This window comes from Microplitis mediator, chromosome 5, assembly GCF_029852145.1.
Source record: "Microplitis mediator isolate UGA2020A chromosome 5, iyMicMedi2.1, whole genome shotgun sequence".
Taxonomy (NCBI): domain Eukaryota; kingdom Metazoa; phylum Arthropoda; class Insecta; order Hymenoptera; family Braconidae; genus Microplitis; species Microplitis mediator.
The window spans coordinates 12,209,148-12,226,291 of record NC_079973.1 but is presented as its reverse complement, the minus strand read 5'-3'; the positions used below and the strand labels follow the sequence as shown (position 1 = coordinate 12,226,291).

The following is a 17,144-nucleotide window of genomic DNA, read 5'->3' as shown; positions in this document are numbered from 1 at the left end:
TGCCAAAGAAATTGAAAAAAACCGCTGAAAAATAATCTGCTGCCGCTGGGATTCGAAACCAAGACCTTACGAATATGAAGCACAACCCCTTTCGCACTGCTTCACGGACGCTCACGATCAGTTGGAAATATCTTTATGTATTTAGAGCGCAGATATTATTATAACAATAATATCATGCTAAAGAATTGAGCTCATTCGAAGTTACAGATTAAAAGTATGATAGGCCTTGGAGGGTTAAAACATTTTTTTAAAAAGGTGATTAAGTCCTCCATGCGCTTCGTTTAGGGTATGGAGGACTTCAATAGCATTTTAAAATATATGGTAGGCCATGGAGGGTTAAAATTACATTTTAAAAAAGTGATTTACTTCTCCATACACTACTTTTATAGGAGATCGAGGACTTAAATAACATATTACATTCAGCGGCAAGTCCAACATCGAAAGAACTGAGGCTTTGAAGGCTCAAACTACTCTTTTAATTTTGACTCGGGTAGTTTATTTATTAAGTGCGATTGTGTATGAAACGTGAGTTATGACGATTCACTACCATGCCGACTATAGGCGCTGAATGGTGTACATTTCGAGTATGTGTTACAAAAAAAATTTTGTTTTTAATGACTTTATTGAGTTGCAATTATATTTTTATACAGATTAGGAGTTGGAAAAGATAATGAATTAGGTTGTGATACTGGTTACATTATGGACGAAGTCATATACAATGTTACTAATTTAACTTGGTCGGAATGTTCTAAACAAGTATTTGAATCGATGCTCAAGTAAGTAGTTTATTTTATATTTTTCGATTAAATTTTGGGTATTGAAATTCACTTAAGATCTTCATTCATTGCAGCAAAACCGAATACGCTTGTTTATATCATGTGATTCATGATAAAGATGAAGACGACTACTCATAATTTGATTCAAACGTTAAAATAAAATTTCATACTTTAATCAAAATTGTATATAAGTCAATGAATACTGATTCCCAACTAAATAGTAATAAACCATATCAAGCTCCTTGAGCTCAAAAACATTGTTGTGAATACATTTTCGAGCTCTTTGAGCTTGAAAATACTTTTCTATGCCATTGTTTTCAAAAAAACTGTTTTTTAGCATTTCTTTCTCCCACGATATCTCACAAACGAATTATCCGATTGAGATGGCTCTTAATATTTAAAAGAAAGAGAGTACAGAGTGCAATCGTAAAGAACACACGTCTTCTTGAGCAGTAGTCGAGAACACATCATATCCTGCTGACCATATATTCATTCTCAAGTAAACTAAAGTTTAACTGCCGTTCGTATTTCGTTAACTCCACGATTGAGTTCTATTTTAAATAAGTGAATACTTTTAAAGTACATTCGCACGTAGCCTGCATAGCTATTTGAGTATAGTTATTGGCATATTTATAGTGTTTAGCGAATATTTAGCAATGTGTCGTATTGGTCTTAATCTACAACTTACTGTAATATTCAAATTCCTAGTGAAAAATCTTTTTGGGAGTAATTTTGTAACCTCAGTCACTTTGTTGTTTATCAAATACTTTTATAATCAAACAAAATGAGTACCAATAATAACAATAATAATGGACGTGCTAAGTGTAACACCTAACTAACTGCTGACACTCTGACATTTATGTTTATATATATATACAAATTCTTGAGTACCGTTTGAATATTTAAATTTTGAGCTGAAATTTTCAGCATAGTCATGAGTTCCCAAACATAAACTATTCGCTCTGAGGCCATCGAGGCCAGTTCCAGCGGCGGTACTTTAACGCACTGTATGAGGAATATTTTGACAGTTTCTCGTGCTGTTACATGCAAATGTGAGTGATTTGTTTTATAAAAAAAGTGCGATTGTTGACCCATAAATCATGAAATCAAAAAAAAAAAAAAACTTTTTTTAAATGTTCTGTTATTAATTGTAAGAATACTTCCGTTCATTCAAGTTATGAATCTACCATTATTAATGTAATAAATGACAGCGTATATGTGCTTGCATTTACCAGCAGCTTGTGATGATACACAAGTACAAGATCTTTTAATAACATCTCTGTTGTTGTCGAGCTAAAGAATATAAAAATTATTAATTAAATATTCGGATCACATTAAATATAAAATAAATGATAAATCAAATTTAATAGTTAATGATAAATATAATAATTATTCAAAAAATATATTTGAATCTGACATACTCCTAATTTTATTTTGTATGGAGCATTGGTGACACTTGTTTGTCTTATTACACTAGCAGTTATCATTGTTAAACAATCTGGTACATTGGTTTCTTCAACCCTTTTTGTTAACTTCAGCTAATTTTTTTCCATTTACAATTTTTGCGGATTAATTTCTATTGAGTGAGTAATGTTTTGAAAGCCGGTTCTTACAATTTTTTTCATCGTGATGATAGGTTACATGACATAAAATATTTGTTGAGGTGATAATATAATTGGTTTTACGCAACACTTTAAATTAAAAAAATTTAATTTATTTAATTCTCAAAATTACTTTTATTTTATAAAAAATTAATGTTTATTAAAAAATGAAATGATTTTAACATCACTATTTACTGACTGCTTCTGTACTTTAATTCAAAAATATTCGTCATACAGTGTTAAATATAACCACGGGTGGGGTTGCGCGCGCTTGCCCTCGGAGCGAATAGCTGCCACAAGAAAGAAGAAGCTTCCCGATGGAAAAAGATTTTATACAATTATATATAGACAATATATAATTATATATAGACAATATATAATTATATATAGACTATATATAATTGGATAGAAAAAATGGCCCGATTCAATTGAATAAAATTATATATACAATTCTATATATTGCAATTATATAGAATTGTATATAATATTAAATTGAATTGTATATGATTTGTATAAAATTGTATATAATTATATAGACTTGTATAAAATTTGTATAGAATTGTATACAATTTCTATACAGTTGTACACTGTAAAAAATCACCGGGGTAAGTCCAAGCGGTGTAGGTGTTAAAATTGGCGGTGTTAAATTTCAACACCGAAAGCGGTGTTAAAAAAAATTATCCGGTGTTAAAATAACACCGCTGCCAGTGTAAATAGTCTAGACCGGTGTTAAAATAACGCCGCCGCCGGTGTAGATATTCTTTACCGGTGTTATAAATATTTTACTTTGTGAATATTGTTACTTACTCAATCACTATACTTGTTAATAAATGATATTTTTTGTTAATTTTCATGAAGAACTGACATTTTTTGTGTTTTATAATCTTTAAAGTTAATACTCCAAGCGGACGCAGTTTACCCAGCTTTTACACCGGTATTACTCCGTTTTTACACCGATTACCCCGCTTTTACACCGATATTACTCCGTTTTTACACCGGTGACCCCGCTTTTACACCGATTTTACTCCACTTTTACTCCGGTTACCCTGATTTAACACCGATATTTTTAACACCGGTGAATTACTCCTCCCACACTGGTGTAATTTTATTTTAACACCGGGCGGAGTTAAAATGAGTCCATTTTTAACACCGCTCTTTTTACAGTGTATACTGGATCGGGCCATTTTTTGAATATAATTTTATACAATTGTATAAAATCTTCTTTAATCGGGTTAGAACAAAAAAATCCGAATTTTGATCATTTTTTATATTTTCGAAATTCGTGAGCGACCTCTTGAAAATTTTTTTTCAAGCTGATTTTTCGAGAGGCTTCTTAACACATCTTAAACCAACAAATTTTCAAGAAAGACTCGAAAAAAAAACATAGTTAGTTTTTTTTGGGTCATTCTCATATATATTCTAGAAATGCAGGAGAAATTTGATTAGGTCCAATTTCGATCGGGTGATTGGTGTGAGGCTATTAGAAGTCCTCACGAGATATCACATCGAATTCGGATATTCAAGGTCATTACGTGCTTGAGGCTTCCGTAACTGTAGATAGAATTTAACGTTTCTAATAACGAATAGTTAATGGACCGTGAGATAGTTAGTGTTATTGGAGAATACAGCCATGAATATTGAAGTAAAATAATTACATACTGATGTATAGCTCTAGATATCATGTAAATGATTAGTTTTAGTAAAATTATTTTATTTTTCATATTTTACTGTACAGTGAGTTAAAATATATAATTGATGACTGTCAATCCCAATCGCGAACGCGTTAAGTGTGCTTTTCTGACACAATTTTATTTTTGACTGATTGACTCATGTTAAATTATATTTACATTTTTTACGGTAGACTGAAATAGAATAGAAGTATCCATTAGTAAAGAAAAGCCAGAGGACGATAAGAATGAATCGATTCGAATGAAATATGGTCACAAAATAGCGTTGTATAAAAGCTGGTTCTGGAAAATATTACAGAATTTTAACTCCACAATAACCATGAAATACGATCGACTGTTGTCGAAATTATGCCATGAAGCAAAGTTTCGACAATCAGTTTTATCGTTCATCATTAGATTTGTTAATTTAAAAACGGAATAAGATTTTATTCTTGAAAAAAAAAAAGAAATATTCAAAAACTTTTCATTCAACGAAATTGTTTTGGAAAATTTTTTTATGGAAATGATAGTATACATAAGTTACAACAATATGGCTAAATCTCTTTGAATCATTCATTTTTTCTGAGAAAAAAACAGTTTAATTTTTTTAACTATAAAGTACCGTTTTGATCAAAATAAAATTTTCGAGGACTATTTCGGACGTAAAAAGATATAAAAAAAAGTTTGTTTCACAATTGTACTCGAACGTTCTTATAGTAAAAAAAAAATGTTGGAAAATCCAATAGTGCATACCTCAATCGCTTAATTTATTTTTAATCATTACTTTTATTATATAATATTAATGTTTTTTTTTTGTTATGAACTTTTTTATTCAACGAACAAATTATCAATTTGTTTTTTTTTTTTTTTTATTTCCAGTTCAATATTTTTCTACTAACATTTTATTCCAAATACCCCGCCTTTTGTCTTAGATGTCGCTTTTTTTTCAAACATATTGATACTAGTGCTGCCACTAGTAGTTGATAGAGAGAAACAATGAAAAAAATAATAACAACAGTAAAAATAGCAGCTAAATTTTTTTCGAATAATCAGTTTTCACGTTATTTATTAATTACACCTAAACAAAAAGATTCAGATAGTAATTTTTGAAAGAGTTCTTGTGATAAAAAATACACAGATAATAAAACAAAAATCTGTCTATCGGTTGACCCTGCGGGCCAGCTCTAAAACTTCCCGCTGTTTTCGAGCTCCTTGAGCTCGAAAACTTTGTCGTGAATTCATTTTCGAGAATACTTTTGTATGCCGTTCTTTTCGAAAAAAATAGTTTTTTACCATTTTTTCTTTAACGATATCTCTCAAACCAATAAACCGATTAAGACGATTGAGGTGGCAATCGACGCGTTCTATCAAGTTCTAAAGCTGATCGAATTTTGAAATCGATTTATTGAGTCGTTTTTGAGATATTTCGAAAAAAATTGAAAAAAATTTTTTTTTTAATTCTTTTGACAGCGGTTTCTTTTGAACGAATAAACGGATTTTGATGGTTGAGGTGGCGTTCGACGCGGCTTATAAATCTCTAGAGCCCAGTCCATTTTGGAATCAATCTATCGAGCACATTAAAAGTTATCCGAAAAAAACACTTTTGAAAAAATTTTATTTTTGGAATATCTCCGAATGAGCCCTACCGATCAAGCTCAATTTTCTTTCAGCTTCAAGATATTGACAAGTCGCGTCGAATGACACCTTAAAGTTCAAAATCGGTTTATCCGTTCAAAAGATACAGGTATTTACATACGTACGTACGTACATACATACATACATACACTCGGACATCATCTTGAAATTAGTCAGAATAGCTTCCTAGGACCTCAAAACGTCGTTATCTGATGGAAATTCGATTTTCGTAAATCGGACCGAAACCAATAACTTCCCGAATTTTTGAAAATTTACAATTTTCTTAGCGGGAAGTTTAAAATTTTTTCTAATTTTAGTTTTTTTCAGGTTACTCAAAAACTATTCTAGAAAGAGTTTTGAAATTTTGAGTGTTTTGTTAGTACCAACAAATTTTTACACGATAATTGAGATATTCATAAAAAAAAAAAGTAAAAATTATTGTTTTATCTCGTTATTCGGAAATTTTTTTTTTATCTCTTTACCTTACATTTACTGAATACCTAACGCAAAAATGAAAGAAAATCCGAAAAAATTAATTTTTTCATTTGGTAATGATCACACAAAACTTGTTCCTTTAATTGTTCTGTATAACTTTGAGCAATCGGCCCGGACAAACGGTTCGATGGATTGATTTGAACATTTCCATGGGTTTTGGGGGTACATTAAGCTATAAAATCACCTGGCAACATTACCCTTTCCATCAATATTCTTAAAGTTGCGGTTGATTGACTAAAAAACCATAAAAGTCTTTTTTTTTGTTTTTCAAGTTGATATTAAGGATGAAAATTTTTTTTTTTTTTTTTAAATCAAAAATGAGGCTTGTGGAGGATTTATTTAATTTCTAAAGCTGCCCATAAAATTACTGAACGACCAGTAATTGCTGAGATATCGATACTCAAAAACAAAAAGATCCTTTTTCATTTGAAGGCTGATATCTCAGCAGCAAATTGTCGTAGAGAGAAACAAAAAAAAGCAAATTGTAGTTGAATGTATTTCCTAAACGGGCCATGAATTGATTTTTCTGAAAAAAATTTTCCCGGCCCGTAGACCCAAAAAACAAAACCAATAAATTTAGAATAATTTCGTCTCGACCTTTTTCATGATTCAGCAAAAACCGTGGCTCAAAAAATTATTTTGCTGGAAGATCTTTAAACTAGAGATTTCTAGCTTCAATTTGCTTTTCTTCGTTTTTCGATACGATCATTTTTCATGATGATACAGCCTTCCAAAAATCACTAAAAAATTTATAAAATTTTATTGTTCCTTTAATTTTTCGGATAAGTGAATTATCCATCATCGATATCCATTAAACTAATTAACCGATTGCGATGTTTGAGGTGGCACTTTCCGCAGTTTTTCCGCCTTTAACGCTAAAACATCATTAGAATCAATCAGTTTGTGATTTTCAACAACGGTATCTAATTTATTTTTGGAATAACTAGAAACATACACATACCGATCAATCTCAATTTTTCACAGCACCTAGGAACTAATGAGCCGCTTCGAATGAGAACTCGAAGGTCGATATTAGCTCATCTGAGCAAAAGTTATCTAATATTCATATCCGTACTACTGTATACTTGGACACCATCCTGAAATTCGTCAGGATACGATCAACGATTTTTAAACTTCACATCAATTTGTATATATACTCAATGAAATCAATATTTGATATATAATTATAAAATAAAATCAAAAGTTTCTTGTTATCTGTAATATTATTTAATAATAGTCATCATGAAATTCAACAAACATGATAGTGAGAAAATCGACGACTCATTTTATCATTTGACGTTTTACTCATCGTGTAACGCAGAAATGCTAGGCACGTATCAACATCTCAAGATACGATTTCTCGGTTTTACCCTCGAATTTCTCATGAATTCTTGATACCCATTATCATTGTGGATTAGGGAGAAGACTCATGATATATTTCCGATGATTATCTCGTTTACCTATTGAATATTTATGTATATACTTAGTATATATACATTAGGGTGCGTCATTGCAGAGCAAATAAATTTTTTTTCAAATTCTTGTGGAAAAAATCATAGTTTACTACAAAAGAAAAATTTTCGCGCACGCTAACAAGTTAATAAATTTCTTGTCCAGTTTTTCATTGATTTTATCACTTATTATAACCTGGGTCAAAAATAAATCTTGATTCAGGCTCGCTTCGCCTTATTTTCTTTTGAAGTTATCAATTTGCCGACGATTTTTTAATAAGATCTCGACTTTTTCGACTTAAATTTAATTTTTTTAAACTTTTTGAACTATTTTCATCTTAGTTTTAACTTATTCGTCTTAATTTTGAGCATGATAGTCATTCACATTACTTTTGACTTGCTAAACCAAGTCGAAAAAAAGTCATTTATTTGCCTTACTTTCGCCTTAATATATAAAAATTATTTCACCTCAATTCTGACTTTTTCGACTTATAATTTAAGTTGAATAAGTCTAAACCAAGTCAATTTCGACTTGATCTTGACTTTTTCGTCTTAAATCGTGACTAGGTAAGCCAGTTAAGTCTAAACCAAGGCGAAAACTTAATATATTTCATACCTCCGTAAAAAAAGTCAAGCTTGTTTTGTGAAAAACGGCTCCAAATTTCGACTTGGTAAACCAAGTCTAAATCAAGTTTTATTCTTGACCCAGGAATCAATTAATCCTAATTTTAATGATTAGTTATTTATGACTAGATCCGAAAGAATTTTTCGGCACGTGGTTCTCACGATTTGCCTAGAAAGTTAGACGTAGTAAATTCGGCTCAACTGCTTGGATTCTTCGAGATTATTTGAGAATACTAAACTCTTCAACGTCTAGCTTACGAACTCATTTACAAATTATTTAATTAATAATTACTTATTAATTTACCTCATTCAGCCTAGACGCGATGATCACGTCACGGACACGACGTACTCTTAAATATATTCATCAATTCGAAATTCTGGCCCAGGCCTGGTATCCAAAAGTAATCAATCCCTGACGATTTTAATTACAGCGACGAATTCTATCTTGTCCTTGTTCGTGTTGTCTCGTTGGTGTACTTCGAGTTTGTCTGTTCTAGTCCTGGTCGTCTGGTCCTTTCTCGTAAACTTTTTCCAAAATTTCCGATCTCCAAAGGACAAATATAATAGCTACATTTCTTCAATATTTACCAAATAAAAACGTTTTACTGTTTTATAATAATCAGCAATGGTCATGTACATGCATCACTTTTACCTCGTGGAATGACCCGAGTCAAAATTAAAAAAGTAGTTAGAACTTCAAAAGCCTGAGTTCTTTTGATCTTGGACTTACCGATGAATGTAATATGGAATTTAACTCCTCGATGTCCTAGAAGTAGCGTATGAAGGAGTAAACCGCCTTTTTAAAATGGTATTTTAACCCTCCATGGCCTACCATACATTTTAAAATGCTATTCAAGTCCTCAATGCCCTAAACGAAACGCATGAAGGACTAAATCACCTTTTTAAAACGATGTTTAACCCTCCAAGGCCTATCATACTTTTAATATCTAACTTCTAATGAGCATAATTCTTTAGCATAATATTATTGCTACAACAATAGCTGCGTTCTAATTAGATAAAGATATTTCTAACTGATCGTGATCGTTCGAATAGCAGTGCGGCAGGGGTTGTGCTTCATATTCGTTAGGTCTTGGTTTCGAATCCCGGTGGCAGCAGATTATTTTTCTAAAAAGTTAAAGGTTCTAATTATTCAATTCGAATTTTGAATGACTTAGTACTATTCTATTCGTACACCTATTCGTATATCTGGAGCTATTATTATTAATATTTTAGATTTTATTGTTTTTAATCTTACGACAAAACATTTATTACTAAAACATTATTTTTTGAATTTTTAAATTTCAAATTTTTTTCGATTATGGTGGTCATTTCTAATTAGTGGCCCCCTTTTCCCTTCTGTTTCTTTACCAGTTGTACGCGATCCGATGAGAGTCTTTCTCGATCTATAAATTTAGGCTCTGGAGGCTTATTTTACCTTTTTAAAGAGATGATTTGAACCTAAACTTGGTGAGGTAGACAAAGTTAACACGTTTAGATCCAAATTACTTTTTTTATGTATGGATCTTCATATTCTAAGATGATTTGAACCTCCTTACTCTCGGGGAGGATTTGAAGGCTCAAATCACATTTTTAATTTTGACTCGGGAATCTATGTATACTTCGTTCACATAAATCTGCGTGGATCTACATAGATCGATGTAGATCTAATTCATTTTTTCCCGATATTTTATAATGGAAACTACGAACTTTCGAAATTTGACATTCTTATTACACTTACCGAAACTCTATTGACCTCGAGACTTATTCATTTAGTAAAAACAGACATATGTTTAATACAACTAGTCTGTGACTATTTCTAGATGCCAAAAGTCCGGCTGTTTTAATTCCACTAGTAGAGCACATCGACCCTGACTTAAATCTAAGCGAGAACTATATATAAAATTTTATATACATATATTTTAGTATTTAAATGTTCGAAAAGCATGTTCCAATCGAAGAAGTATTTAATCGGAAAAAAAAAATTATTTCACTATAAAATTGATTTGTGCTCAGAAAAATTTTTAAAAATCAATTAAATGCAAAATATTTAATGTTATTAATTCCCAGTATATATTTAATGAGAAAAATAAGTATTTAACATTATTTTATTTAGATTCTTTTGTGCTCGGGTTGCTATGGGGGTGGATCGATTGGCGTGCTTTGCTTCTTCAACAGTCGTTGACTGCACAGAGAAAAAGTAAAAAAAAATAAAATAAAAAAAATGGGCGAGGAAGAAGCGAAAGAAGTGATTTACGACTTTCTAGGGAAGCTCGCCAATTTTTTAGGTGACTTTCCTTTAGTCGTACTCTATCTTTCTGCGATCAACGAGTGGACTTTGGGGATGAAATTGAGAGCTCGGACTAAATTGTCTTGTATGTATTTTGACCTCACTGAATGACTGTTTATTTATGGAAGAAATAATCTTGAAAATAACTGATAAAAATGATTGCAAAATCAGACGCAGACTCAGATGGCTATGCGTGGGAAACAGGTGTAGAAACAGCTTTCATATTAAGCGTAGTAATTGAACGACATATTCATCTTAATCTAACGTATAAAACGTAGTTACAACGAAATGATGTTGTACATGAATATTTGCTTTATCACTGACGTAAAAGAATTCATTACCTATAAATTACTTCAACCCATACGAAAAATATATATCCGGGAATAATGGAATATATACCGGCATAATAGCATACATATGACAATACTGAAGACATAAGCCAGATATATACTATTTTGCTGGGATGTATATTTTTTCGTGTGGGAACGCGACAAAATGATATACAAATTTTATTTCTGCACCTGTGCAAAAAAAATGAGGAATTTACTGTTTATAAAACCGATTTCTAAAGTTTTAAGTTTGTTTTGTCTTTGTTGAACAAAGCAGAGTTATCGATTTCCTATATTTCCGGTATGCGAACTGTGAACTTTTCTTTGATAAAAATTAATCTCTGGTTTAATACTTTTTCTTTATCTACTTACAGAGTGTGGATTTCGTTTTTTTTAAATTTACTTTTTTCAGCTTTATGCAATTTTTCTGTAAGATATCTGATTCCTTTTAATACTTTAAGGCAAGTTATAACAATCCCTAGTCAAAATTTAACTTCACTCGAAACTTAGTTGCCCAATTTCGAAACACAGTAACTGATAAGAATACAATTTTTGACATATGTATTGAATCATGTTGACAAGACTCCACTGGAACTAAAAATACTAAGATATCGATTATGAAATTGGGCGATCGAGCACTTAAAATGCTTCAATAGAACTACTTCAGTACTTGAGATTCTTAAGTAGGCCTAAAAAGTATGTTTCATACTTTACACTGTTATTAACTCCTATGGATTCTAAAAGATCGAAATTTAACATCATTCTATCGTAAATTGCCGTATTCTATTGTAAATTACCGCATTTTTACCAGTGATTACCGTATCTTTCGGTAATTTGCTGCAAATTACTATACAGTACGGAAAATTTGCAATAAAATACGGTATTTTATACACTGAAAAATCACCGGGGTAAGTCCAAGCGGTGCAGGTGTTAAAATCAGCGGTGTTAAATTTCAACACCGAAAGCGGTGTAAAAATAACGCCGCCACGGGTGTAAATATTCTGTACCGGTGTTAAGAAAAATTCCCCAGTATTAAAATAACGCCGCCGCCGGTGTAGATGTTCTTTACCTGTTACGAAATTTATTTCACAAGTTATCATCCAATAATTATTAATTCGATTAAGAAGAATTATAACACTAACTATTTTTGCATTGAAAAACGTTCTAATCATTCTAGATGATTGGAATTTAAAATTTAGCATAATAAACACAATTACTAAATTTTCTGAAAGTAAGTCTACTAGGTCTTAATAAATAGTCTAGAATTTATCCCGGGAAAAAAATTTAGATCTGTTCTGATCGAATTAGATCAGCTCAGATCAAATTTGATCATAATTTATACCGAACCCAGATCAGAGTAAATCTGCTCAGATCAAACTAGATCTGATCAGATATGACATTTCTCTTTGGGGAAAAATAGTCCAGATCTACCCTGATCAAATCTAATCAAGTCAGATCAACCTAGATCTAGTCAGATCAAAATAGATCAACATTGATTAAACGATCAATTTATGAAGTAAATATAAATAGATCTAATGGGATCTGTACGGATCAAACCAGATCTAAGCTGATATAACTTTTTCTCGGAAACAAAAGTTCGGATCTGCTCTGATCAGATTAGATATGTACAGATTATAAAGAAATATTTCTTTACATTATATTAGAATTATAAGATTAACTAGCTGAATTTTGACACATTCATCTAAATTTTGATAATTCTAAAAAGTCTATCGTAATTAAAATAAATACATTTTTTTGTTTATTCAGCTAATAATGTTTTTATTTTTGTGGTACCTAATAATATTAATATAATAATAATATTTTTATATTAAAAAGCCTAAATATATTTTTAATCAGACATATCAATTTTTATTAGGATAGAGATAAAAAAACAGATCTATTTAGATCTTGCGAATTAGATCAAATTTGATCTGAGTAGATCTAAGTGTTTTTTATATTCTGATCAGAGTAGATCTAATTTGATCTAAACAGATCTGGCCAAAATGCAGATCTGTTCAGATCTGAAACATCAGATCTAATTTGATCTAATTTTTTTTTCCCGGGATAGGACTAAGTAAGCTTTTGTAGTATGTTTGAGCTCTGATGAGTATCAATCATTATAAATTTTAACGCCTATTTGACGGCTAAACATGTCATTTTCACCCATAACTGAAATTTATAGGTTGTATATAGGAGCTGTTTGTCTATAAAAATTAAGTACTCAGTAAGTCCTTTTTTTTTTAAACTATAATATCTAGGTTCTAGCAAGGTTTTAAATTTCGACTCGGGAAATCTCACATTCCTTGCTTACTATATCTAAATCTAAAATATAGCTCGTCAAAATTTAATTACGTTTCAATATTGACTTTTTTTTTAATTAAAAAAAAAGTTATGAGATCATCGATATTAAATTTTTTCATGATACGTATCGTAAATATTTACTATCTTCTGATCCGATAACAAACATTGTATACGATATTTAATTTCAAATGGGTAAAATGTATTCAGGGGTTAGTGTTTAATCCCAAGTGTAACATTTAGCGGTCGAACGATATACTAAAAGGCTAAATGTAACTAAAATTGAAACGCATTTGGTACACAGAAAACATGTTATCTCAAGTACGTTACGAGTTAACGTTTGCGTACGTTGAAACCACAAATCGATTGTCAAATAACATTAGGTCAGACATTCCAATTGGAAGAAGTTAAAGTTAAAAGAAAAAAAAAAGTAAAAAAACTCACCCTCGAGAATTCGCACACAATCTTGAAGCGGTGGATAATTGTGTGGATAGTTGGGACTGTAGAATTCTTGTTTAGCTTCATCACCAATTTTAAATTTGTCACAAGAGCTATCTGATATATCTCGCATATAACGTCGTGGTAAACTTACAGCTGTGGTCGATAAGGTTGATTCACTAGTCTGGGCAACCTCAAGAGAAATGTTCGGCTGGGTTGAAAGCCACTGATGCTCTTTCTTTATGTTTTCTTTAACAGTGGATTTAGTAGTTACAGAAGTGGAAACAAGTTTCACCTGGTTTACGACTCGTCCTGATTGAAATTGTAATGGAGGGATGGTTGAATAAAGATCAGTTGCGTGGGAAAGTATTTCAATATTGTTTTCTGTTTGTGAGTGATTTTGAAAGATTTGTGGTGTCTCGTCGTCAATTCCCGCAACCGTGAGGGCTAAATTCATTTGAATTCTTGAACCGAATGAGATCGAGTTTACTTCAGTGGTTTCCGTGGTTGCATCGAGAGTCCGTAGTACGTTTCCTCCATACTTCTCGATTCCTACAGAATTTCCTTGCGAAAATTTTCCCATTGCTTTCTCCTCGATCCCCGCTGACGATTCGGTGGTCGCACGGAAACCACTGAGTCTCGTTAAACGAGCTTCCTTTCTTTCCGGAGTGGCCAATTGGCTAGGAACTGATTGGAATGAAATTCGATTCACCAAACTCCCTTTAGTAAATGGGAAAATGGTTGTACCAACGAACTCGGAATCAGTTTTATAAATTTTTTTATTTACTCTATGCTCTGACAGATCAATAACCTTTTCCATCTTGTGGTTATGAGTGATATATGAAGTCTTTTCAGTTATGTCGTTCAATGCATTGATATGAACGAAGGATACCATCTTCTGTGATAGGATATTGGAATCTGACACTTCTGGACGTTGAGTAGGATAAAACTCTCTTGGGGTTGATATAACACTCTCTAGTAAGTTCTGCCACGATGAGATGCTCGTTTCCTTGTCCAATGACTTTGTCTTCCCTTTAGTAACCATGATACTCCTTTCCGGCTCTTGTTTTTTATCAGTGCTTCCCGAAGTGACTGTAGTAACTGCAAAAGTTAAATTTTATTTCTTTAGATTTTCATTGAATCGAAAGAGTTTTTAATTGAAAAACTATTATTTGTCAACTTTTCAAATTAATGAAATAAGAATAGTTTAACTTGGAAAACAACATATTTTTGAATGATATAAAAAATATTTAAAGCGATTTGTTCTTTCGCGATTCGGTTATTTTGTTTGAAAGGCATCGTGTTGCATGAAATGAAAGAAATGATTAGACTTTATTTGGTACAGGATTATTGAATATTACAATTCCACTTTAGAGGCAAATATTTTTCAGTTTAAAAGTTTTTAATCGCATTTAATCGATATTTAGCTTTACCACCGATTAATCATTCGTATATTTATAAATATACGGAGAAAAAAGTATAGTAAAAATTACAATACTATAGTAAAATTTACTACTTAGTAATAATTACATAATAAGATATTCAAAATTACTATGCGTAATGTATTTTTTGCTAAGACGATTATATTTTTTACTATTTGTATAGTAAATTTTATTATAAGTACTATTAAGGAGGTTCATCGGATAATCACTTTTTTTACGATATCTTTCAATTTTTAAATACGAATACTTTGAAGTGTCCTGTACACGTAGGAATTTTTTAAAATAGTCCAAGCGGTACTAAATTTCGAAATATTAACAATTAAAAATCGTACATTTAACATGCATTCCCTATGTTGACCGTAGTTAGAGTGAGAATTTTATTAAATAACAATCATACTTTTTTTACAACATTTTTTTAAAAGTTGAAAATTATTAATTTAATTTATAACAAGTAATTTTTTTTTAACACGATTATATTTTTTTACTATCTGTATAGTAAATTCTATTATGTATAGATGAAATTAAAAGTTGGTGGGGATAGTATATACAAATATGTATTACAAGTTCTGGAACTTTTGTTCAAAGGAGACATCAGGCCGTCAGACATAGGAAAGGACTCACGCGCGGGAGATCGGGGTTCGAATTTGGTTGAAACAAGTGAAGTTTTAAGAAATAAGAATCGACACCAACACCAATACAGATGACATAAATAACAATAATAATCAAAATGATAGCAATAATAATAAAAAGTTAAAAAGCTAATAAAAATTTTATTTTTTTTTTTTCCATTCTAATATAGTGAAATTCACTAATCGGGACAATAAAATTTACTAAATATAACTAAAAATGAATATGCAATATAGGAGATTTTCCATAACCAGTATATGAGAAATTACTGAACGACTTTTAAAATGTGCTTATCTGTTTATGAACTTTTCATATAAATCATGAGCGTTTCAAGAGTACTATCCAAATTTAGTAATTATTCTCATATTTTTTAGTAAAATTTACTGTATTTTTTCTCCGTGTAGTCATTAACTTTAGAATAGTAAAATTAATTGTATCCTTCAATATTAATATATTTCTAAAAAATTTAGATTTTACCAGTACAATATAATTTTTAGTACCAGCATCGAAATTCTAAATTTCAATGCCTGTCGGACGACAGTCGAAGCAACCTCCCTAGTAGAAACGTAATCAAGTATCTGGCCAGTAACTGGCTAGTTTAACTAGACTTAAGCTAGGAACTGGCTAGTATAATATCCAGTAACTGTCTAGTAACTGGCCAGTTTTACTAGATAGCAAATAAAACATGGCGACTCTTGTTGATCTTGAGGTTATTGAGTATTAAATATTGATTTTATTACAATTAAAAATTATAATAATAACAACAATAATAATAATAATAATAATAATAATAATAATAATAATAATAATAATAATACACGGAAAAGTTATAAAATTTATTTATTAATTTATTATATTATATTTTTAAATATAAAACGAGAAACATTAATAACATAAAACAATAAAAATAATATTTATTTAGAATACACTGCATTTATTTAGAAATGTTTTTGCACACATTGGCAAATCTGGGATAACTCCTCGTAAAATTTTTAATAATTCGTCTAGATGACAATCTGGAGTATTTGTTTTGATTGCCCACAACCGTAATTCGTTTATGGTGTCGATTTTTTTAACTTCATCCATTTTTTAAAATATATTACCGATTATTTTTATTTTGAAAGACACAATTTTTATTTTTTGTTAATTATTTGTATTGTTTCTTGATGTTTACTAAATATTATTCAACTTACAGGTTAAAGTGAAAAAATAAACATACACATACACTAGTATAAGTAGAACATCAGTGTGACCAATGTTTACGATTCAGTTATAGGTGGCGCAACTTCCAGTTTTTACCTAGTTTCACTAGCCAGTTACTGGATAAGATTGCTGGCCAGTTACTAGATATGAACGCTAGCCAGATACTAGACTTAATCGAGTAAAAAATTGAACATTTCTACTAGGGCTAATGTTAGATCATCGCTGGTCAACAGGTTCACAATAATCAGTCATTCCTACACGGTAAGAAATA

The 17,144-nt window shown here is 30.8% G+C and overlaps 1 protein-coding gene across 1 annotated transcript in view; it reads right to left on the bottom strand.

Moving 5' to 3' along the window:
• The window catches only part of LOC130667966 (uncharacterized), a 184,725-nt gene that overhangs the window by 75,545 nt on the left and 92,036 nt on the right, over positions 1-17,144 (bottom strand). Inside the window, exon 2 of the mRNA XM_057469914.1 lies at positions 13,608-14,702. Within this exon, the coding sequence (XP_057325897.1) occupies positions 13,608-14,702 (1,095 nt within the window). The remainder of the gene's footprint in view (positions 1-13,607; positions 14,703-17,144) is intronic.